General features: G+C 41.9%; 1 protein-coding gene across 2 annotated transcripts in view; it reads right to left on the reverse strand.

The window, feature by feature from the left end:
* Positions 1 to 253: 253 nt before the first annotated feature.
* Positions 254 to 26,081, reverse strand: part of PPIL2 (peptidylprolyl isomerase like 2) — a 112,079-nt gene continuing 86,251 nt past the window's right edge. For both annotated transcript variants that reach the window (XM_077835094.1, XM_077835093.1), the window contains 6 exons: positions 16,325 to 16,442; positions 13,977 to 14,033; positions 4,396 to 4,468; positions 4,167 to 4,229; positions 3,502 to 3,641; positions 254 to 1,924 (listed from right to left, as the gene is read on the reverse strand). In XM_077835094.1, the coding sequence (XP_077691220.1) occupies positions 1,831 to 1,924; positions 3,502 to 3,641; positions 4,167 to 4,229; positions 4,396 to 4,468; positions 13,977 to 14,033; positions 16,325 to 16,442 (545 nt within the window). In that variant the 3' untranslated portion in view covers positions 254 to 1,830. The remainder of the gene's footprint in view (positions 1,925 to 3,501; positions 3,642 to 4,166; positions 4,230 to 4,395; positions 4,469 to 13,976; positions 14,034 to 16,324; positions 16,443 to 26,081) is intronic.

The raw sequence follows: 26,081 nt of genomic DNA on the forward strand, positions 1-26,081 counted from the left end.
TGTGCCAAGATTTGGACACATGCTTATTCTGTTCAAACTTATACACTGCAAACTATTTTAAAACAAAAAAATCCCTATTCTTTTCAAGCTAGTTTGAACTTCCTATAATTTACAGAAAGTCATAATCATATCCAAAAGAGTCCAAAGATCTTTATAGATAGATCTGCTAAAGTATGGATGAATCATTTCCTTGTACTTTGTAATGCCATAGTCCTAGAAAATATCTGAATAAGAGCAGTCACAATGGCAAGTGTTCAAAAGGAAATAAAAGCTTTTAATGAAAACATTTCACCAAAAGTTCAATTTTGTATAAATGCAGAGTTCTTTTAAAACAAGACACTGTTAACAGAAATGCGTTATTTACAAATCTGATTGCAAAAGCAGTACTCAGCTTCTGAGATGGAGTAAGGAGGGGATTTCTGCTGATTCAAAATGTATGGGAGGAGCAGTGGAAAAGAATTGTTCTGTAGGACAAATACCTCACCTCTTTGGGCCACAAGGATGGTGGTAAACAGAGGGTGAAGAATATTAGGAGGTTAAGAAGGTTAAATGCTATGGGCTGATACAAGTCACTTCTTCCTAAATTCTTAAGTTTGGAAACATCTTAATTTGTGTGTGCCTGGCTACTCTGGGTAATTAATATATTTGGGGCTGATTCTGGAAGGGATTTAAGCAGCTGAGGTGAATAGGTACAGGTTGTGCATGCCCTTTGACATCACATTATCCTAATGAGCTCTCTCTCTAGTTGGACACTGTAAAAAGGAGGTATCAGATGGATGTGATTTCTGGGACTGTTGCAAGCAGTTAACGAAAGCAGGGCTCTCTCTCTCCTATGAGAGCAGAACTCAGTCCTGTTATTCTGCAATGACAAGGACAGGTTTAAAAACTAAATCTACAATGCTGCTTCTTACTAGTCACTTGTCCCAAATGGAAGCTACACAAGATAAAGACAGGGTTCTGAACTGGTACCTTCTGGCCTTTAGTCAGAGTGGCGCTGATGGTGACACTGGTGTTTCAGTGGCTATGAGCAAAGCTGGCTACCAAGACAGAACAATAAATGGGCCAACATGGTGGCCCAACTGCTCGACAGTGCCAAGTGGAGGCTCTGGATTAGGCTGCCAGTCCTGATCAGATGTTTCCCAGGCTGTGGCAGGGTTTGGTTGGCTGCAGACAGCTTGTTCAGGCCCATGGATTTATGTTGATTGCCAGCAACCTCTCAACCCATTAACAAGCAGTATGGATAGGCTCCAGAGGCAGTCCTTGGGCAGAATAAGGGTGGCTGCACAGGGGCTCAGAAAGGAAGGGAGGTGGAGAGAGGACAATAAGTGGCACCCCGGGGTTCCAGTAAAGAGCTTGGGGGAAGACTAAAGCTAGGGGTACAGTGTCATCACTGATTTCCCCCAATTCACTCAGCTGGCATGGACCTGTCTCATCTGGAAGCGATTCCCTGAAAAAAGGAGCTCGCTCACCACCACGCCTATTCCCTGAGCTTCTGTCCCGACGGAGATGACTCTGCTTAATCTGCCGAGCAGCGAAGTAGACAAAGAGGCTCTAGATAATCAACAGTCTGAAAGAGTAGTGGGGGTGCCCACTCCCCGGCTGTAAAATCCACCATAACCCAGGGCTTCAAAGAAGATGCAGTTGGAGGAATGTAGCTCTCTAGAGAACAAAGCCGCATTAAGGAGCTTTTACAAAGCAGTGATTTTCTTCCCCACTAGAAGGGTGGGCCAGTGCTTTCCCTCCCCAGGACAGCCTGCCTTTCATGCCCCTTGGGGTTGGTGGGAGGCTTTTTTTTTGCTGTACTGCTCCAGTGACAGGCTCTCCACTCTACTACCAGGAACTGAAGTCCCCAAAGCCTGTGCTCCTTTTCTCTTTCTTCACAGCTGCACTGGTTGAAGGCCCATCATCATCTGCTGTTCGTTTTCTGCAGCCAAAATGAAAACAAATATCAGTGACTGCTAATGTTAGCTGGCTAAAGGCAGCTGGATTCCTTTCCCTTCCAAGTGTGATATAGAATGGAGCTAGCCTGTCACATACAAATTACAGAGACGCTTTGGCTGCAGCACTGAGATGTGGTTTGCAGGGGTGTTGAAGATGCAGGGTTTTGGTCTAGCTCATTAAAGAGAGAGGGGCCACTTAAAATTTTGGAGATGGTTCCAGGTTTGGATTTTGGACACTCCCGAAATATGGAAGGGATAGGGGGGTTTGAATCTATGGCTTTGGTTCAGGCCCAGCACATAGGAACACAGGCAAATCCGAAAGCATGAGCCTTTTTGCTCACCTTCCTATGGAGTGCTTAGTGTTTTTAAAAGCAAAAGGATTAAAAGCTGTTTGCAGGGCACAATGCAAGGAGTATGGGGCTGTGTGACATTTCCCACTCCTCCTGGTGCTGCCAAATGCATCTTGATCCAGACCAAGAGCAGCCCATGTTGCTATTCCTGGCATCTCTTGAACAGAGCCTATGAATCATGCAGAAATTTACTTGATTGCCAGGTCCCATGAGGTGGCCAACAGGGATCAGACTGAAACCACCAAAGGTTTCATTGGAGACCAGTGTCACGCATGTTACAGAGAAGACTGCAAGGATGAAAGACATTGGGAAAAAACTCAGGGAACCAGTTGGCCACTCAGCATAGACTATTAATCTTGCAAACTTTCCTACATGTTTCCATAGTAACCACGGTGGAGCAGGAAACCAATTTTAAGTTCAACGGAATTTCAGCACAATTTTAGAAGAGGTGAACAGCAACACTTGTAGCTAAACTTTTAAAAGACCCAAATGATTAACAATGTACATGTGCTGGCTAAAATTACAGGACACATTTTCAACTGAATAGGCACCAGAATCTCCCAACTGCACAGACATACAGGCTCATCAACAGCCAAGGTCCATACATACAAATACATGCCTTTGCGGACACTACAATGTGACAGCTACATTTGTGGGAGGATTTGGTAGAAACCTGTTCAAAACGTAGAGGTACAAATTACTTTTAATTTTCCAAAATAGTTGAAAAGCTGGGCCAGGGTTTGGCGCTCGCCCTTGGAAAGCTAAACTATCAATAGTACAAGGTGTGTGCAGGGAAATGCTGCTATAGAGTTCTTATTAACAGCTGCAGAAGGGGAAACACAGAAGACTGAATTCAGGTTCTGTCCAGGAAGTGATGGACAGGCTCCTCAACAAAGATTATAAAAGTGTTTGTAACCACACACACATACATGCTGTTAATGATCAGCTGTGGCTTTTACATTGAGCCTTTAAAAAAAAAGTTAGCTTTTTAATCCTTAAAACAATAGGGCTAGACACTGACTGCTGTGATTGGTACATGAACGTCCCTAGCAAGGTCCATTGACATCAAACAAACAGCTGGTATGTGACAGTGTGTCCCATACAATACTGAGCCATAGGACTGGGTAACACTAGTGCCACAGCGGACAGGGGAGTTCCCAGTGCAAGAGAGCACAAACACTGAACAAAGCACCGTTGTGCAAGGGACTTACGTTGCAGCCATATTAATATACTTCCCAATGCCCTGCCGGTAAGTTTTGGGAGCCTGGCTCTCTTTCTTTGGCAGGACAGCCTTAGTTTTGGTTTTGGCTGCTTCCTCCTCTTGTCGGGCCTTCTCTCTCTCTGCAGAGATCTGAGAAAAATGAGTATTATTAGAGTATGTTACAAGAGATTAGTTCAAAGAAAAGGCGACCGTGTCTAAAGCGCTTTGTAGTTGCAAAGCACTATAACATACTATCACTGCCATGACTTAACGCTGCATGCTTGGCTGACGGTGCCTCAAGGGGGCCACTAGGAATGAATGGTCTATGGCCATCGCTCCATTGCAGGTGATAGGCAACTACCATTGGGAAGGCAGAGGTAACTCTGGGGGACATGGGGGAGCCTTTAAAAGTCTGGTGTATTATGAACCTTGTGCTGCTTTACTCTCCAAACTACTATCCACTCCAACACTAGCATGTTTCTAGCAAATAAGACAGCCTCAAATTGCAGCTGTTCAGTCTTTGTTTGTAAACATAGGTGTAAGCACCCTAGGGGAAGACAAGAAAGGCATGCAACATGGAATGAGTATAACCCTAACCCTAAGAAGTGGATGGGGCTACAGTTTAGAATTAAATATTTTTTTGCAAACCTATCAAACAGATGATTCCCTCCTCACCTGAGCATCTGCCTCTTCATACGGATCAACAAAAACAGTTATTGATTTAATTCGTATTTCCTCCTGGGAACAGAAAATTAAAATTAAAGGTACCAGAAGCTGCTAATTGGGTTTGTTTCATTTTCCTGAAGCTAACTTTTAAAAATAAGCAGTAACAGGGGACACATTCAGGGGACACACATGCACTCCCTTTGTTTGGTGACCCTTTTGGTTTAAGTTTAAGTAGTACCTTGGGACGATCTGTTTTTGGATCGCTGTCCACATTCTCCATAGCTGTCAGAGCCTCAAAACCACCAACCACTCTAAAACAGAAGAAAGGATTTAATTTCCAGCTGTACCGATGGAACATTAACCACTCATTGTGGAGGGCGATGCGGCAGATGTTTCCCCTCAGCTTGAAAAGAGACAAATCCATGCTACATGTGCTTAGCAGATATATAGAAACCCAGACAATGAGTATCCCAACATGGCCCTGTGGGCCAAAGCGAAGGTTTTAAAACCAAGATGAACATTCTTAAAGGAAGGAGATAAAATCAACACACTGGCGAGTCATTTGAGGTTGTATTGTGACAACTCCCTAAAATAGCAGTTGGGAACAAAGGAATTAATACTGGTTTGTCACAAATTATAACCCACCGCAGCAAACTGGTTTTGCTAGAAGATAATTACTTCTAGCTTTATTAAACACTTTCACTCTAACAACTAGCCCTGGATCTTTATAAATCACAAATAATAAAGGCCCCATCCAGCAAGGGACATAACTACATACTTGGCTTCAAACACATAAGTATTCCTGTTGAATTCAATGGAACTGCTCATGTGCTAAAAGTTAAACATGTGCTTAAGTGTTTTTCTGGATTGGGGCCAAAGTGCAAGATGTAAAATAATCCAAATTCAGTCATCGGGAGGTTTTGATGAAAGGGAAGGAGTTAGTTGCCCTATGCACCCAGAAGCCTCCTGCTGATGAATTTTAGCAGTGTCAAATCACCTGTACTAAACTTTCACTCAGTGCTGGAAAGAGGCCAGGTACTGCAAGGATGAAATCAAACTCCAGTTGTAGCTATATTTTCTCAATACCCAATTTATGGCTGTCTGACTTAAGTGCTGATCTTTCACTGTGGTGAAATACGTGGTGTGCACACATTTAACAAGTCAGACTTAATGATATCTGATCAGAATAAAAAAGACTTCAATTTGTGAAGGCCAAATGCTGGATCAGTATGAATTAAAATGTGGGTCACTGTGAAAATGACCGGACTTTGGATTCTACCATAAAGTCCTCTAGAATCAGCAATGTTGTTGTTAAAACTGATATTCAGAAGCGTGATAACACAGGACTAGAGCAGAATGGAGGGAGTCTTAATGGATGGAGATATCTTCAATGAGGAACAGCTGGGAGACCTACATAGAATTAATCTCAACTCTTCCGCTTGGGGGAAATCTGACAAAGCACTTAGTACAGACAATAGACCCAAATTAACTCTGTCTCAAACGCAGGTAATAAAGTAACAGACCAATATAGGTACAAACGCTTTTGCAGTAAGAAAAGTTTCACTGTTATTCTAAAACCTGAAAAGCTCTAAAAAAAGATGGCATGACTCCATTAAAGAGATGCTCTTATGGAATTATACCATATAGGTACAAGAACACCTTAGCAATGTACTAGGAGCAATGTTATAATGAAAACGAGAACATTTCACACTGATTGGAGTGTTCCCTCCAAATCTAATGCTCTATTGTGTTCCTTTAAATTACAGTTCCTGCATGGAAACACCGCCAGATCAGGCAGGGTCATGCTGAAGCTTTTACAATGTCAAGCTGAGCTGGGGAGCCGAGTTCTAGCAGAGTCTCTTTTTCAGTCCATATATAAAAATCTGGGGCCCACTTCACTACTAGTGTTCCCTGCTCGGATAGCGGGGTGTACTTGCTAACTTTACAGGTGCAATTTTGGAGGTCACTTTAAATCACACAAGCTGTTAGAAAAATCACATCACACAAACATCAAAAAGTATTCTTTGTATTGTGCTTACTAAGCTAAGAATCCTTCCTTTGACTTCAGTGTGCACTGGATCAGTATACTGTATGTACAATGGTTTGGTTAATGCTGCCTATGGCTGCTTCACTCAGAACTCTTATGGCTGTTTAGCTTTAAATGTTATAGACTTCCCTTTGTGCTGATGTGTTTTCTCACGGAAGGAAAAAGTTGGTCTAGCTACCACTCCATTTGGACAGAGGGAACATTTTTGGTAACAAGGCATTTGGACACACATCAGCATCACAAATTTGTCATCCATGTGAAAACAGCATCAATAAATAAGGAAAAAAACTGCCTAGGTAACAAATAAGTTACTTGTTTTTGTTCTTTGCTTCAGGCTAATTAAAAAAGCCTCAATCAAAAATATGAGAGGGCTTCTGTAAAAAAATATCTGATAGCAGTTCTGGTTTTCTCAGGGATGGAACTTTTTTAAGTAACTGTCACTCAGAAAACTAAACCATTTTATAGATTTAAGGCAGCTTTATGAATTATGTCCAAATTCTTGTATACCTTGCATGAATTCTGTGCTCAGGAAGGCAAAATGAGAGTTCAGTTCACTAATGAAAATCACCATGTAATACAGGCAAAACCACGTCTCCGTATATAATTCTCTTTTTTCCATATCATGGATTCTCTATTATAACCTCTAACACACCAGGCATTAGCTTAACCCCTTCAGATGAGAATGCCTCAGTCAATAAGTAAGTAGTATTAAAAACTACTTTCATGTATTAATATTCATGCATGGTGACATATTACATGCTTCTAATGTAATTTCTGTGTCCTTGCAGACCTTTGACAGATATTCAGCTCTAACCAGTTCTAACAAGACTTGAAGTCATTTGGGACAGCAATAGGATTTTCTTGATGCTGATATTATCACACTCTGTTTTTCAAAGAAATCGCTACCTGTTAGGGCAATTAAAATGGTTAAAATACTGTTTGGTGATGAAACAACTGTATAGCAAGCTGGTAGCCTAGTACTTACATTGTTCATACACTCCTTGTAAGGGTTACATGAATAAAATGCAATTGACCAAAACTAACTTTGTTTGTACTATGGGGATTCCGACGAGCAAATGTTTTTTCCTTATGTAAGGCCTTGTCTACACACAAACATTGTACCACTTTGGCTACACTGGTGGAGGCAAAGCAGGACAGCCCCCTAGTGTGGACCCAGTTATATCAGTATAAATGTGCTTATAGCACGGTAGCTTTTTTAGTCCCATATAGAAAGGGAAATAAGCTATCCTGGTATAAAGCAACTTGATATTATTGTAACTGCATCCACACTACTAAACTATCCAAAAAACAAAAATAATCACATCCCTAACTTACAGTTACATTGATACAAAAACTGATACAAAAACTATGGCTAGACCAGGTACAAAAGGACAAGAAAAGTCAGACCCAGCCAGACACAGAAAATGACGCAAGCTAAAATAATTTCTAAATATTTGTGCAGCACAATCTTGCTACAATTATTAATTTTGTTGCTGCTGCTGCACTGCTTTAAAACCTCTCCACTTCAGTCCTCAAGGGTCTTATCTACATTTTACAATTAGATCCCAGCTTCACATGGCTGTTAAACAATAAAAATATTTATGCAGGCTAGAGAAGTCTCAGGTTGTTTTTTTTTGAAACTCTAGGCAGCACACAGGGGAAATCTTCCCAGAGTTCCATAGAGCTTCCAAAACCCTGCACACACTTTTGAAATTTTATAGCAGATACTCAATTTTCATCTCCTCCTCCTGGCTGATATCACAGATTCACTTATAATGCTGAAAATTAAACCAAACTCTAAAGATATGCTCTCTGTATTTTTAATTGCCCCTGAAGCAAACTTAGGATTTGATACAGGAGGGTTTTCTAACCAATAGTTCCATTCATTATCTTCTTGTGTTTTCATGATAATTTAGAAGCAGCCAGATAGCTGAGCACTGGAAATCTCAATGAAATATTACCGTATCCCAAGGCTAGACATCCTACAATATTAATGTATTTTGCTGGTATTTATGGAGCTTCATCTTTTGATAAGATGAATGAAAAATTAGAAATTTTCTGTTGCCAGTATTTTTTCAAAGACTGAGTGCCATTTCTAATGGAACTAGTTTAGACCCCGTATCTGATCTATTTTTACATACTTCTCACTGGGAGGGAAATGGTGAGAGATTGTACTCCAGAATCCAAGTAGCCTCAAGGGTTTTGTTCTTTTTCTGAGATCCATCACTGTGTTGCCCCAAAATTATTAAATGTATTACAAAGGTGCCCATTAGCACTCATCCTTATGTAGAATCTACAATATTTTGAAATCTGCTACCATCTTTGTTATTAACTAGTATTGTTAAAGTCTGACTTGAAATAATGAAGTTTACCTGGCCTCGAGGGCAGGGACAGTTTATTACTTTGTGTTTGTACAGTGTTGAACAATGAGGCCCTGATTTTGGTTTGGGTCTCCGGATGTTACCATAATACCAATAATAAAAGTACTCATTACTGTGAGTACTCAGAATAATAAGCACTACATTCAGTAGTAAGAATTTACTTGACTAGACCCTTGAACTGTATCCTCAGTATCATATGATTGTGTAGCTAGAAAACAACATGCAAGAATGCTACCACAGAGACAGTGGAGGGACCACTAATTAACTAGGATATCCAGGACTGAGATGAAAGCAGTATGAGAGAGATGAAAGCTGAAAGACTAAACAGTGCAGTATAAAGGGAAAAACTTTGAAATGGACAAGAAGGAATGGATCAATGAACTTTCTGAAGCTTCCTTTGGGTTGTGGAACACCGAAAAATCTTCCTTTGATCCTAAAAGCAAAAATGAATCTACAAGTTGCCATTGGGTCAGGAAAAGAGAGGCCTGAATGCTGAAATCTGAAAGGCCCTAACAATTGTTTGTACTGTGTAGCACCTAGAGGCTTAGTCAGGAACCAGGCACCATTGTGCTAGGTGATGTACACAGTCGGTGCCCGCAAGATCTTACCATTTAAGACATCAGGCTCTCGGTTTATAAGAATGTCTTTTCGGGTCAGTCATAGGAGGCATATGAGCCAGGTCTTAGTTTACCATTATCAGTACATTTTTGTTTAAAATGCACTCAAAGACTTTTGCTTAGTCAATCTAGTGCCTATGTTAGGGGTTTTTCCTATTGCTTTTACTCTTCCTTGCTGACACTTAGTTTCAGACTGACTGGCATTCCAGCACTTTGGCAGAACTTTCATTGGATTTGCATTTAGTAATGAGGACATTAGTCTCTATTTGACAGGTTTCAGAAGTAGCAGCCATGTTAGTCTGTATTCGCGAAAAGAAAAGGAGTACTTGTGGCACCGTAGAGACTAACAAATTTATTTGAGCATAAGCTTCGTGAGCTACAGCTCACTTCATCGGCTGCTACTCTGAAAGGTTCATAACAGTTGTTTGTTCAGAGCAAGCACCATGAATATGTGAGTCACTCCTTTATACAGTTTGGATCTTTGATCTGCAGAGACCATGAATTGGTAATCAGCCGGACAATGGTCCCCTACTCCTCAGGGAGGAGCTTCAAAAGGCTGAGTCTTTGCATAACTAGAGGTGGTAATTTGCATTCTCCTCCCCAAGTATTTCCTAGGAACTTCACTTAACTTTATTTGTCTGGCCCATTGTTTAAAATAATGCTTTGAAGTTCATAACAATCCCCAAGGTTTACATTGACCACTTCTCCCGGCAAAAGCAGTTACATGTAACCCCATCATAATACAAAAACTTTGCATTTTTAATACAATGGGCTCTGAAGATACTTAAATTTAATTCAATAAGGTTTGTCCAGGGTATCCCAAGAAATTGTCATAGCTGTCACACAACAGCCAATCAATTCTGAAATAATACAATTACTTTTGATTGCTCCAGCCAACAGATTTTAGCCAACTGCCCTATACACAAGAAAAGATACTATACCCTCTCCCCCTCCTCTTGCATTCAGAGTTCTACTCTCACAGAATTGCATGAGCAGCAGTGACATTACTTCCAGAAGAACAGCTTAAGCTCATTGTCCTCTCTGTATTGATAATTTTTATGCATGGGTCATGTTGTCGTGTCTTGTGAGCAGCTAGTCAGGAGCCAGCAATCTTTGAATCGTTATGATGGTTCTGCCTCTGATTTTGGAGGTTTCTTCAGCTCACACTTGATTTCAGAATTCATAGACAGGACATCATTGGAGACCTTGACCTTTCTTACTGAAGGTCAAACTATATGTCTGGATGCACACTGAGTGGCACTTACACTCATAGGTGGGAAATGTGATTGGGGAAACAAAGAGGAGCAAGTGTACCGTGACCCTGATCATATTTCCTTTGTCAGGAGCACTCAGTGTGCCCCCCTGCCTCCTTACTCACCTCCTCATCCCAGGCTTAATTTGTCCCCCAACATGCCAGGGATGAGTAAATCTTCTGTGAAAAGTGATATTAAACAAATATACAAATATCACTTTTCACAGTAGCAGACTTACTACCTAGCAATCTGAAAAAAATCGAAACATGCAAAGCACCGTATTTTTGTTTCTATTCTGTTTAGGTCCAGTAAAGAATAGCGATAACTGTACATTATTGTTATTACTGAGTCTGCAAAAAACCCCAAGATAAATAAATTACAATGATATGGACATGTATATATGTGCATATTTATTTGTTTTGCCTAAAGTTAATTAACTATTTTAGGAAAAATTCTCAGAGCAGCCACCAGCAAGAGTTGGCGGCTGTCCTCTGAGGCTACCAAAAATTATGTTGTGAGAACCCCTGAGCTAGGGTAATGATATAAAAAGGAACTCAGAGGAATGTCCCCATGCAGTGGGCCTTCTAAAATGCTTCTCATCCAGAAGAAAATGCCTGCCCCACACTGGGCAGAGATGGTAAATACCAAATGGTTTACACCAATTTGGGTTTTTCAATTAAATGTCTTACCAAGCAGTTAGAAGTCAGCAAAAGCCATTAGTTAATTTTCAAGTTAATTACAGCATTTTTAATGTCATGCAGTTCATTGCCAATTATCACTGGAGAGGGTAATTACTGAATTAATCTAGGCAACTCCACTACAGCAGGAAATCCACACAGCCTATAATACACCTTCATTTGAAGTCACTGTCTCCTCTTCACTCTCTTTACAACGATTACGTATACGAGGCAAAATTCTACCCTTAAGTACATACATGCAACCCTACTGGCAAAAACAGAAGTTGCATGAAGGAGGGAACAGCTGAGCGCAGAATTTGGCTCTCAGCATATAGTGATGTTCTTATATTGTCCAAAAGAAATAACCCTCAATTTCATGTTGAAGCCAGAAATCTACATAGAACAATCTGATTTAGAATCCACTAAAAAAGATTTCAGGGACAATACTCGAGTTACAACTGAAGTTAACTTCGCAGTGAAGACAAGCCCTTAGGTACAGGCAGTGCAGTTACTATAGGAATATGTTCACTCACAGCTTTTAACATTAGAACTTGTTTAAGTGAGATAGAATGCTGGCCAGGAAACTGAAGTTATCCACTTTCGTTTCACAAAGTGATACAGGAGCTTTAACTAGTACCTGGAGGAGCCACTAGCAAGGCAAATGGGATACCTTGGCAGAAGGAGAGTAACTCAGGGAGTGCAGTTATTGCAGTGTCAGTATTGGGAACATTAACAGCCAGAAATTACTATTGTGCTAAGTGCCAACAATATGCTTGGCTCTACAGAACACACACCATGAAACCAATCCCTTCCTGAAAACTTACAATGGGCTACACTGGGAAGCCCAGTGGAAAATAATATATCAGAGATACTAAACAGCTCAACTATATAACATCTAATCACACTGAGTACTACATACATTTATTTTAAGCAGTTTTTCAAATTGAGTAAAAATCAAAAGTCAATAAAAGAAGCTGCAATAAAAAGAAAAAAAGAAAAGAAAAGAAAAAGCATAGGATTCTAAGGAATGATCAATGAAAGTCTGATAAAACTGAACGTATCTACTACTACACTGACATGTTCATTTGAACAGCTTTACATAATTTAGCACCATCTATTATCAGTGCTTGCACCTGCAGCAATGGAAACGACATGCTGCACTTTCTTTGCCGATCTGCATTATATTCCTTGGCCTTTGCAATATTTGGGGTTTTGAATGGACTAGAACCATGGGAACACCATTCCACTCACAACAGGGAATGGTCCTTGGAATTCCCCATGTTGATACTCATTGGGTTAATATTTTTACCATTGTACCACAATGGTAATTGTTGCACTTCAGGGCAACTGCACCTGTATTCTCCCTTGCAACTCTCTCAAGGGCACCCTCCCTAAGCTCCCAGCTCCTCAGCCATCATCTCTCTTGGGTAGATACCCACATCTCTCCCTCCTGACTGGGGTTTGTCCAGGCCGCACAATTCCCTGCCTTCCAGAATAGGGTGTGTACTTTGCTCTCTTCCTAGAGGCTACACACAGCATAATGGCCCAAACTTATAAGTTAGCACTCAGCTCTTCATAAACAAGCACATTTATTCTTACAGTGAAAGCATTAAAAACATATTAAAACAATAAAAACCTACACATGCTAATAAGCTTACCAGAGATCACTCCAACTTCAGGCTCTGGTAGGTGTCAATCCTTGAAAATCCACAACTGGGTTTTCCCCATGGTTACAAGTTCATAACTGTCTCAGATTCAGAATCAGAACAACCATGCAATCCTGTCTTTATACCACTTCATGTTCATGTAACAGGTGATCAGCAGACAAAGGTCTACTCCTTTGGGCATAGCTTTGAAAGGCTGGGTTTTTGCATAACTGGAGGTGGGGAATTTGCAGCCAGGAAAAACTCTCCCTACATAGTTCCCAGGAAAACCACTTCACACTTTTTGTTCCAAAAGTCCTTCTTGTCTGGCATATTGTTCTCTAAAAACCTTTGAAACCCCAGGTCTCACATCTGTCACATCTCCCCCCTCAAGAGGTTACACACAATCCCAATCCACAATGACAAATAAATCATTCACTTAATACAATGGATCCCAAAGATACTTAAACTTAATTTATATGGTCTCCTAAGGATGTTGCAGGAAATTGCCATATCTGTCACAGTAATGACATTAGGATGCAAAATAAAGGGCGCTCAGAAGAGCTGGCCCTATGCAATAGCTCAGTGTTCTATGCCACCACATAGGAAACACTGGGTCATGACTGACCTATTGGTTGGCAGTTCCTGAAGTGATGAAGGTAGAGTGTTGAAGAGGTAATCGCTTGTGTCACAGTGATGAGTGTGTAAATATTTAAAAAAAGAGAGCAAGAGTGCTGATTGTTCCATTCTTGACCATTCCTGGAGGCCCATCAACAGAAAATCTCAAATAATTTGGTGACTGATGATGATGAAAGAGTGGACAGGGAGAAAAATGATGGCAAAGGGAATGTCCGACTGGTGGTGGTGCTGGAATACCCACGACCTACTCGGTGCAAGAGGGGCAAGAGGAGTGTGCTCTGCCACAAAATAAGTGAAAGGAGAAAAGAGACGTCAACAAAATTAGACATTAAAAGGCTATTTCCAGGTGTCAGACCCAGAGAAATGTGCAGGAAATCAGCTAATGAGCATGGAAAGTAAGAGGAATATTTGTCAATTGAGGCCCGCAGAGATGAGGACAGAGTTTGCTCTGAAATCAGGATTTTGCTTCAAATCAAGTGTAAAAGTTACCAGACTCATCTCCATGGCTTGAAAGTACACAGGACATACTATATCCATGATGTAGTTCTATTCCTTCTCTTACCTTCCAAAAATGGTGTGCTTCTTGTCCAGGTATGTGCAGGAGCGAAATGTGATAAAGCTGAAGGGAGACACGAACATGACACTCAGAATATGACCCTTAAGATTTAACAATATTTTAAAAGCCAACTATGTTTAAAAAAACGTACATGGCAACCCACTATGATGAGACTTGAACCATCTCCTTTCTGTGGGGAGCACAATGAATGACTCTTACCATATTTTACTTTTTGTGGACTGTATCTGACAACAGCCAGTTCTTTACTCCTCATGTTTTGATACTTTTATTCCAGTTTCTCACACACAGTCCTATTTACCATTTTAACGAATAACTTATACAAATGCCTTTGACTCAGCTGAACATCCCCTTCTATGAACATTCAGATTTTAAGAACGCCATTCTAGGTTAGCAAGTCCTTATGGCTCCTGCTCCTGAATTAGATTACATTTATAAGGATCAGGATTCTGTACCTGGCAAAGAACTTTAACACTGTGCCTCACTAGGTTAGTACCAATTTTCAAAATAGATTTAATTTTCACCATTTACAATATTTATTTTTTACAGGTAAAGTGAAGCTATATTGGCCTGTTTACAATCCATCTCTCTTATTGGCTCAGTAATGCCATGTTTAGGTTGCAAACACTACAGAAGAATATTTAAATTAAACAGTGTTTCACTGAAATAATAAAACTCAGAAAACTTTTGTTGCTATTATGTTTTGTTTAAAGTTTTGCAAAACTTAAATATAGGGTCTAAGATATCGTTTGCAAAGTAAGCTCAATCACTCAAACTTTTTTGAATGGCTTAACATTTCTTTGGAAGCTCCGACCACAACTATATATAATGCAGAGGGTCCCATAGCGTGGTTTGTGGACACTGATGGTCCCTGGAGAGTTGGCTAGCACATAGTGCTGGCTCTCCTCCTTGTTTTCATTGGTTACATAGCATTATAGACAGCTAAAAATAAAACATTTTCCTAATAGAACTTTCCCATGTATGCAAGTACTGTAGTTGCCACACAGAAATTATGCGATTGTAAATGGGAGTGGATGACATCTGCAAGGTAATTTCTCTATTAAGATGTGGTTAACCCCATGAAAAGGTTTGGAAATCCCTGGGTTAATGCATGAGTCTCTCAAGGGGTGCACATTAAATTTAATCTTCTTTATGCATCCCCTGTAACATCTTATTCTCAGTTGTACAATAATTAGACCAGCAGAAGTCAATCAGATAACAGTATACCAAAAATACTTGAGAGCTAATATGGGCCTTATAAAATACTGAAAGCTCATCATTCATGAGGACAGCCAAAACAAACCAAACAGGGAATTAACCTAATTCCTGAGGATTCCTGGGATGAAGACTGAATTTTGCTAAAGTCCTTGTCAGGACCAGGTGCTTATAAAAATGATCTATTGTAACTTTGTACACTGAACCTATCTACCTACCTCGTTCTACATCAGTGTGACCATCACCTGTATAGGTGAGCCATTCATACAGCTTCTAAGTTAGCAACAGTTCTCAGAAAATTCTAAACATTGTCTATGAAGTCTTATAAAAGCAAGCAGCTGGAGAGTCTCAAGGACTTCATGGTATAAAAGGAACTTTGTGTAAATTTACAGTGCCAAGGCAAAATATAGGCACACATGAAAGTAGATGTTGTGACACAATAGCAGTAAATCACAGAGTATGAACAGTAGCTCTTGCGAGTTGTTCCAAATAATTTCCTATAATCTGTTTCCTGGCTACCTGAAATATCTTATTTAAAGAAAACTCCACTATCCACTAGTTGATTTAGCATCAGTGATCTGGCAACAATGCTCAGCTTCAAGAAAGGCTCTAAGGGCTTGATCCTACAAGGTGCCCAGCACTTTGGTCCCAGTGCAGCAAACTACTTAAGCAAGTACTTAGCTTTAAGCGCATGAGTAATCTTATTAAAGACAATGGGACTATTACTCATGTACTTAAAGTTAATCACATGTCTAAGTGAAGGTGCTGTAGTGCTCAGCACCTTGCAGGATTGAGCCATAAGAGAGTGTCTTTTTAAAAGTTCCATAGTAGGAACAACCTCTTTTCTCTGAAGAGCCAGAGAAAGTGAACAAAAACGACAAATTATGAAACAGGGAACTCTACTGATGATACCAAAACCACAAAGGAACTACAGATCTTCATGGCATGCTTCAAGTTGCTCTCATCTTACTGTTTAAAATGGGTCTTCCACTTTGGTGGTATCAATACGAAGTACCTGGGAGAGCATTTCATTCTGCTGCATCATAAGTAGTTCATAGAATTCCATTTATTTTCTTCACTCTATAAGAAAACCCCTTATAAAATAGGAAGTGACCACTTACAATTGTGATTTGTTGCTGTTGGGTCCTGAATTGGCCATGCTAACAATACCACGTCCAGTGTGGGACAGATTTGGCTTGAACTCATCTTTAAAAGGTTTTCCCCAATAGGACTCTCCTCCTAAAAACAAAAACAAAACAACCCTGATGTTTGCTCTTCATTAGATTCCCATTACCCTTCAAATTGCTCCCAGCACTCATACTTATTTGGTGGTGCTGCCATTGTGCGCAGGTTTATGGGGCTCCTGACTCCTTTGTATACATTTTCATTCCCTTTCCCACTACCACTCTGATGCCTAAATGTCCCCATGAAATCAAATTTTGGAATGATCAACACAACCCACTGCCCCCACACTGCTCTCATCAAGTGTGACTGATGAGATTGTTTATTGGCTGTATTATATATTCTGTTCACCCAGGGTTCTCAGGGATGTAATTTTTTACTGCTGGCCCATCAAACCACAACCTTCTTTGTGCCACATTAAATCCTGAAAGGTGTTTTCCTGACAAAAGTAAAGGCAACGAGCAGAAAATTACCAGTTTAATTGCACTCTGGATACTCCGTTGCTGCTGTGAGGTTTGGAAATTATTTACTACTGCATTAAATACACTTTCATAGGATCAATAAAGTATATGGTATAGAGCCCAATACTAAACTAAGAACTAAGCAGTTCAACTCCTAACTAACCAACCTGGCTCAGTTTAAGGGGATATACTTCATCCAAATTGACACAGTAATTTAGACATTCTGGACCAGATCCTTGGCTGCTGTAAACAGATGTAGCTCCACTGAAGTCAAGGGAGCTGTGTAGATTTGCATCAGCTGGGGATCTGGCCATCCTAGACTTATTTCTTTTCAATAGCAGCAGATAGAAAAGGGGTCTGCGAGACGGCAGATCTCTCTGCCGGGCTGTCATTTCCACATTATTTATAACAGATCTGACATTTTCACTTTCATCCCAGATCACTCCTAAGAAGAAAAAAATGCTGAGATGAGTCATTTCCATAGTTTTACAGTCAACTCCATAATCCTGTCTGACAAACTGTGAAGAATATTTCACCTTAGCACAGGATTAGAAAGAACGCAAACACAAAAGATCAGACTAGGGAAGCGGGCTGGCTCATCTGCAGAACAGGCTTGTGAACTCTCTGGAGTAACCATATCGCTAGCAAAGCAGTATCTGCAATACTCAATAACGGATCTGCAACACTCAATGGCTATTTGCACATGTAGACAGGAAAGAAATTTTATGATACAACTGGACAGAAAGAGTACCCGCTGAGGAGGAGGGAAAGAGGCTGCTATCTAAAGCCCAGTACAGAAAACTGCAAATATGTATCAAGAAAGACACTCTGGGGAAACCTATTCATACTGACTTCACAATATTCTCTAATAATCAAGCATTGCAGGTAGACAGCTGTAAATGCAGATGCATGTGGACCTAAACAAATGTGAAATCTCAGGAGAAACTGAACCGCTTAAGGACCCAATTAATCTTGCTCAAAAGACCTGTTAATAAAGTTGAATACTGCCAGCTCTGCAATTTGACAAGAGGGGGCGAAGAGAGACTTTCTAACACTGTGGGGAGTTCCTGTAATCAGGAGTAAAGAGTTACTGATTACATCCTTTCAGAGTAACAGCCGTGTTAGTCTGTATTTGCAAAAAGAAAAGGAGTACTTGTGGCACCTTAGAGACTAACCAATTTATTTGAGCATAAGCTTTCGTGAGCTACAGCTCACTTCATCGGATGCATACTGTGGAAAATACAGAAGATGTTTTTATACACACAGACCATGAAAAAATGGGTGTTTATCACTACAAAAGGTTTTCTCTCCTCCCAAACCCACTCTCCTGTTGGTAATAGCTTATCTAAAGTGATCACTCTCCTTACAATGTGTATGATAATCAAGGTGGGCCATTTCCAGCAAAAATCTAGGGTTTAACAAGAACGTCTGAGGAACGGTGGGGGGGAGGGGAAGGAATAAACAAGGGGAAATAGGTTACTTTTTATAATGAATCAACCATTCCCAGTCTCTATTCAAGCCTAAGTTAGTTGTATCCAATTAAAAAGTAACCTATTTCCCCTTGTTTATTCCTCCCCTCCCCACTGTTCCTCAGATGTTCTTGTTAAACCCTGGATTTGTGCTGGAAATGGCCCACCTTGATTATCATACACATTGTAAGGAGAGTGATCACTTTAGATAAGCTATTACCAACAGGAGAGTGGGGTGGGGAGAAAACCTGGATTTGTGCTGGAAATGGCCCACCTTGATTATCATACACATTGTAAGCAGAGTGATCACTTTAGATAAGCTATTACCAACAGGAGAGTGGGTTTGGGGGGAGAGAAAACCTTTTGTAGTGATAAACACCCATTTTTTCATGGTCTGTGTGTATTAAAAACATCTTCTGTATTTTCCACAGTATGCATCCGATGAAGTGAGCTGTAGCTCACGAAAGCTTATGCTCAAATAAATTGGTTAGTCTCTAAGGTGCCACAAGTACTCCTTTTCTTTTTGTGATTACATCCTTGATATTTGGCTACTGAATAATTTAAGATCAGCTACACCTCAGTGTGACTTTGTCTGGCAATTCCTTTGAGAAACAATTACTCTAGAGTAAATCAGATGTAGTCAACTTAATAATTGTAACATATCCTGCCTAGAAGCCAGTACTGTACTTTGCTAGTAATTCTCCTTTTCCATTCCATGCTCTATTTTGGCACGGAGACATGCAGAAGGAAGGAATGGTGAGAATGGTTTGGCAGCTGAAATATAACGAGGTATGGAGAATCCATAAGCGTGTATAGTATTTACCTCCTGTGTTTTTGAAAAATGGGAGTAATCTTTTCTAAAAGGAGTTGTCTACTTATATATTGTACTTGCCTGTCATTAAGGATGTCTGTCAGACACACACACACACACACACACACACACACACACACACACACACAAGAAAGAATGGATACAAGCAGGTTACCTCAAGGGGGTACTGTGAGGATAATTGCCCATGCTCTCCTAGACAGTCATTCCACAGCAGAGGCTAGTGGCTACGTACATGTATGTTTAAGCAGTTGGAATGAGTCAGAAGAAGCTGGAAAGAGGCTGTGTATTAAGCTACAAGCAAACAGTTTTGGCTGGTTGGTCTGTGTGTGTCCCTGGAAGAGACAACAGGGCAGAGGTGCGGGCCCAAGATTTCCACCAAAAGTGGTTAGACTTGTGCCATTCATTATCAGCCCTGCTTCAGAAAACAGTGCTCCTACATTTGTAAATAAACAAATTACCTGAAGAAAATACTCTGACTTAGTATCATCAATTTCTGATCCAAACACGAACCAGAACTGCAAGGCCCTGAAAATCCACAACTGCTGGCAAAAAGACCATACATATGAGAATTCCACTGTCAATATTCTCTGGCTACTGCTAGCTTGTTGGGCTAAGGAGATAGTCTCCCCGCCAATCATAATTGCCCCATCTTTCCTTTGCGCTGCTTCTTTTATTGGCCAACTAAACTTGCAGTCCCCAAGCCTGATTCTGTAACACTGTTGTCAAGCTGGTGTAACTCACTCCACTGCCTTACAACAGCATCAAACTGGTGTACATGGAGTCAGGAAGCAAGCCCTCCATATTTATGCTCCACCCAAATTGGATCCATTTGTATACGAGTAATAAGTTTCATTTCAATTTCCCTTAGGAAACTACATTTCACTTCAAAGAATCTCTTCGAAGAAACTCCTAATTAACTGCCAAACACATGTATATTGGCACACATCTCAAAACAGAGGGGAACCTGCTGCCTAGAAATGTTCAGAAATGTGTATACAAGTGGATCCAACTGGGATAGAGCATAAAAGTGGAGGGCCCAATTCCTGTTACACCATTCTGACGCTGTTGTATGGCATTGGAGTTACACCACTGTCAAGCTGGTGTCACAGAGTGGAGAACAAAGCCTGAGGACTTACTGGCCAGAGGAGCAACTTGAAGGAGAGGGGAAAATTGTGCATGACAGACTGTTCTCCCTGGCCCAACAAGCAAACAGCATGAACAGCATACTGACAGGAGCAATGAGCCATGATCTTTGTGTTTCATGATATTTATTTTCTTAAAATTTCATTCAAGTTCACAAGCACAGGGCTAGAAATCTTATGTACACAATAGCTAATTTCAGTTTAACTATCTGAAAAGCTACTATTTTAGTAAATTGTTTCAATATTCAGTTCAGTGCCTCCCTGCATCCGTCCATGACAGAGTTGTTTCAAAAGCTCATTTTGTCTGCCTAAGAGCTTTGGGCAAGGGCAGAGTCTATACAGCACGAAAACTCTTGAGGCTGGAAATTCTACACAGAACATATGTCTGCCGAAGCCTTGCCTACAGGCCAGTGAGTGGTGGTGGGGATGCTGAGGAGACCTAGGCAGCAGTATGTTATAGGAAACCATTAAAAAAAAAAAAAAACCCGAAACAAAAGCTATTTTACTTCATTTAAAAACAGCAAAGATGCACTCCATGGCAAACTCTTGTTAACCTCTGGAATCATTCCAAGTACCTGCCTGAAACAATGGCAGAGACAGGCAGCTAAAATGATGAAAAATAAAACGTTCCTACTGAAAACCAGAGTGTCTCTCTCTGAAGACTATTTAAAATCATTTTCAGGGCCTCTCACATCAATACTATATACGTACATGGATTGGAAGCATGTATCTAATGGTTAGAGAAAAGGGACTGAGATTCTGTTTCTCTGCCTAACTCTGTTATTGGCTCATTGTATGACCTTCAGAAAGTCATTCAAACTCTTTGCACCCATCTATCTAAGGTACTCATATAACCCCCATTACTGCTGGGTCTGAGCAGCTCACAATCTTTAATACATTTATTCTCAGAACCACTGGGAGGTAGGGCAGTGCTATCCCCTCCATTTTACAGTTGGAAATGTGAGGTACAGAGAGACTAAGTGACCTGACCAGGGTCATGCTGGAAGTTTAGGCCCCGCTCCAGCACTCCAGCTGGGGCACAGGGTTGGGGACTGCACCATGCGGCTCCCAGAAGCCGTGGCCTGGCCCCACTCCAGCCGGGGCGCTGGGTCAGGGGCCACACCACACAGCTCCTGGAAGCCACGGCATGGCCCCACTCCGGCTCCTGTGCACCTCCACCTCAGCCGGAGCCCTCCCCCACCCCAGCCTGGAGCCCCCTCCTGCACCCTGAACTCCTCATTTCTGGCCCCACCCCAGAGCCTGCACCCCCAGCCAGAGCCCGTATCCCGTCCCGCACCCCAACCCCCATTTTGTGGGCATTCATGGCCCGCCATACAATTTCTATTCCCATATGTGGCCCTCAGGCCAAAAAGTTTGCCCACCCCTGCACTAAACCATACTTCCTCTCAGTTTACCCATATGTAAAATGATGCTAACAAACACCTGCTCCCCCACAGGGGAACTGTGGTGTGTAAATGTTTGCAAATATTCTTGAGATCCTTATATGTGTGAAGGAAAAATTCAGTGGACTCAAGTAGGCCTAAACTTCTCAAGTAGGCCTAAAACTTTGGTCAAGCTAACTGTGTATATGAAGCATAATAAAAGAGTGTGGAAAATTCCATTAAGGGGTGATTGCAAACAGCACAGCTTAAAAAATGTAACCATAATAGCTAGACGTTAGAAAAAACCATTACCCGCAAAGAAAACACCGGTCAATAACAGGAAAAGCTTGTTTTTGCTAAACTCCAAATAAGGCAAAGCTACTGTTGAAACTTGCACTATATGCCAAATAAGTAAAATACTGTTAAAGAAAGTGGGTTTAACAAATTGTGGTTTTCAGCAATATAAGCGCCTGTATTTTCTGTATACACCAGAGCAGCTTCGGCTGACTCTCCCTGTATGCACATGCTTGAATAAATGGATGTCAGGCTTTGTTCTGATCCAAACACAATGCGTGGTTAATTTTTCCACGACATATGAAAAGGGCTACAGAAGCAGTCTTAGGGCAAGTCCACACTACAAAATTAAGTTAACCTAAGTTACATTGACATACAGCCACTGCAATAATTAAATCGCTTTTGCGTGTCCACGCTATGCTCCTTGTGTCAGCAGAGCATGTCCTCACTAGCAACATTTGCATCGCTGCAGAGAGCGGTGCACCACAGGTAGCTATCCCACTGTGCAACTTGCCACCATCTAGCACAGGGTGTTTTGGGAAAGATTTGCAATGCCTCATGGGGGCAAACGAGTTTTGCAGGGGTGACTGGGAACATGATTTCAACATTCCATAATGCATCCCATAATTTTATTTGCATCCCATAATATTTCACCCCTCCTTTCAAAAGCCCCCGCAAACAGTGTTCCGTCTAATTTTTCCCATGCATGTGCAGAATGGATTTTGTTATGTGCACCAATATGGAGGTGATGTGTGACACCTTGGGTGGGCCCAAGGGGTTCGGAGTGTAGGAGGGGACTCAGAGCTGGGGCAGAGGGTTGGAGTGCAGCGGGGTGAGGACTCCGGCTGGGGGACCTGGCTCTGGGGTGGGACAGGGGATGAGGGGTTTGGGGTGCAGGCTGCCCCATGGCTACAGTGGGGAGAGAGAATTCCCCCCAGGTCTCTCTCCCCGCAGGAGCACTTGGGAGCACCAGAACCTGGGCTGGAGGGGAGAGGCGCCGCTCCCCACCATGGTAGCTCCGGGGCTGGGGCCGCGGGATAGGCGCCTCTCCCCTGGCCACGACATAGAAAGAAACAATTCAAGGTTGTCGGTGGCATTCACAGAGCAGCTGCAGATGGTGGAGTGCTGGTTCTGGGCCCGAGAAACAAACCATTGACTGGCGGGTTTGCATTGTCATGCAGGTTTGGGAGGATGAGCAGTGGCTGCAGAACTTTCAGAAGTGCAAGGCCACATTCCTGGATATGTGTAGCGCGCTCGCCCCAGCCCTCCAGCACCGTAACACCAAAATGAGAGCTGCACTGGAGAAGTGAGTGGCGATGGCTGTGTGGAAACTTACATGAGCATATGCAGATAGAGCAACTGAACACTGGCATGTTTTCCACAAGCGATAGTCCTGAGGGTAACGCAAGCTGCACACCAGGGTTGTATGCTGCTAGTAATTGCTGAGTGGCATGGGAAAGTGCGGGAGAAATAAGGCAGCTCCGCCCAAAAAACTTCAGCAGAGGATTGCAGACTACCCAGGAAAGTTTCCTCAAGATCTCTATGGAGGATTCACAGGACATCTCGGTGCACATAAACTGTTCCGCAGGGCCCTTCTGCCTAACTGTATGGGGGAATGCAAAGCAAATAGTAATTCTACCTCTCTTGGTAGTTTCACTACCTCTTTTAACTTAAGTACATGCGTCCCCGCAATATCAAAGCAAACTACATACTTATCAAAGGTTCCTTCCCCTGCATCAGGCTCGCCTATGCTGGGCTGACTGTAAGGACTGGCTGGACTATGCAGAAGTCAAGAACAGGTCCTGGCTTGCTGCGCCATTGTATCTCCCGGTCGTCTGTCCCTCATACTCCTCTTCCTCGTCACTGTTCATGGCAGAGGCCTATGGCTCAGGCTCCCCTGAAGTATCCACAGGGCTCTCAGGAGGGGTGGTGGAGTCCCCACCGTGGACGGCATATAGCTCTTTGTAAAAATGGCATGTCTGTGGCTCCACACCAGAGCGACTGTTAGCCTCCCTGGCCTTCTGCTATGCCTGCCGCAGCTCTTTGGCTTTCACGCGGCACTGCGGCGGGGCCTTCTTGTAGCCCTTCTCCTTCCTATCCAAAAGATCTGGTTGTAGATATCGACGTTTCTAGGCTCAACTGGAGCTGTGCCTTCTCCCCCGTAGACCCAAGACATCTACCACCACCTGTGCACTCTAGGCAGGAGCATGTCTGCAGCGTGAAGCTGGCCTGGTTAGCTGGGTAGTTGCTAGGTGACCTCTCCACGCTGAGCAAATAGGAAACGGAATTTCAAAATTTGCAGGGCTTTAATGGGGGAGGGCGTATACCTGTGTGCCTGGCTGCTGGGCAGTGGAGTTCAAAGCGGTGACCAGAATGGTTGTGATGGGGCGTCGTGGGACACCTCCTGGAGGCCACTGAAGTGGACGTAAGTAACAGCGTGTCTACACTGACAGTGCATCGACCTAACTACGTCGATCTAAGCACTACATCTCTCATGGAGGTGGAGTTATTAAGTCAGTGTAGCAGGCAAGTTACATCGGCGGGAGCAACATTTTAGTGTAGGCGTTTACAGAGCTAGGTCGATGTAAGCTGCCTTGCATCAACGTAACACTGCCACTTCCCGGATCCCAATAGGATCAACGTAACACTGTAGTATAGACCAGGCCTCAGAGACAGTTGAACTAAAGTTAATGGGACTCCATGTGGGAGCAGACAGAACTCCACATGGATATGACTACTTGGCAGATCAGGTGTTAAGAGAATGGCAGATGGGGAGCTAATTTACATAACCTGACCCTGACCAGCTCTGTCACTTACAGCCACAAAGCTGGAGATTTTATTTGGGATGGGCTTCTACAAAATGCTGACCTTCCTCTGAAGCCTTCAGGAGCCACAAATAATTTTTGCACAACTTTATAAAAATCAGCAGATACTGGTAACCCATCTAGAGGGTTGAAACTTTCCCTAAAATTCAAAAATTAGGGTAGGTGGGATCCACACGCCCAAGATTTTACTAAAAATCATGCAGTTGAAAAGGTGAAAAGAACTTGCCTCTTCTATTTTTTAAGATTGAAAAGGGCTTATACAACAGGTTGATAAGATTAATTTACAAAGCATTTGTATTTTTTTTTAATAGAAGAGGCGATTTCTTTTCATCTTTGCAACTGCATGATTTTTACCTACTCCTGACAGAAAGAAAGAGATGAAACTGTAAACTACACAGCCCAGATGGGTAAATTCTACTGCTTTTATCAGTTCAATATTTGTTCAGAACGGCATCTGTAGCATCGGTTAGCTATTCAAGATCATGGCACAACTTGTGACACTGGTGAAAAAGTGAAGAGATACAAATTGACATCTAGAGAGACAATACACATGGGGGGATAAAGACAAAACATACTTCCAGGCAAACTGAAATAGCTCATTCTCTGTTGGACAGGAAGGTTTTGCTTCCTCCCAAATAAACTATTTTTCAAAATGTACAAATGCTTTGTAAATTAATCTTATATTGTTGTATAAGCCCTAAGCCCTTTGAAGAGATGCACCTCATATACATGCAAGGTTTCAGAAACTATAATGCTTAAAAAAAAGAGGTGTGGGCTGGGAATCACTCATGACAGTTGTGATTTTAAAATAAATAATTTGAGGGGAGCACAAAAATTGCAAAGCACTGAAAAAAGAAGTGGGAGAGCTCCAATTCATAAAAATGATGGCTTACTTTCTATAGCTTTCTTCTTGTCACTCAGAAGAACAAGGCACATGGTAATAACATGACACTTGTATAGAGCTTTCCATCCAAGACACTTGACTCACAAAGCATTTTGCAAAGATTAAATCCTCCCCTCACCCCATGAGGAGAGGTAAAGTTCTGCCTCCTTTCATACATGGGGACACAGAGGCACAGAGGTTAGAACCTGCATGCTATAGGCCTGATTTTCAGAGATGTTGCTATCAGAGAGAAATATATTACTAGATAAATATATTACTGGGGCTTCATTCTCCCCTATGCCAAGCTCTATGCAATGCAGGACCAGGGGCCACTGTAGAGTTAGTCCCATGGGGACCTTATGCCAGTAGAGGACTGGCAAAGCAGAGCTGAGCTCTATTCCGACCTTG

The sequence above is a fragment of the Eretmochelys imbricata genome, chromosome 15, assembly GCF_965152235.1.
Source record: "Eretmochelys imbricata isolate rEreImb1 chromosome 15, rEreImb1.hap1, whole genome shotgun sequence".
Taxonomy (NCBI): Eukaryota; Metazoa; Chordata; order Testudines; family Cheloniidae; genus Eretmochelys; species Eretmochelys imbricata.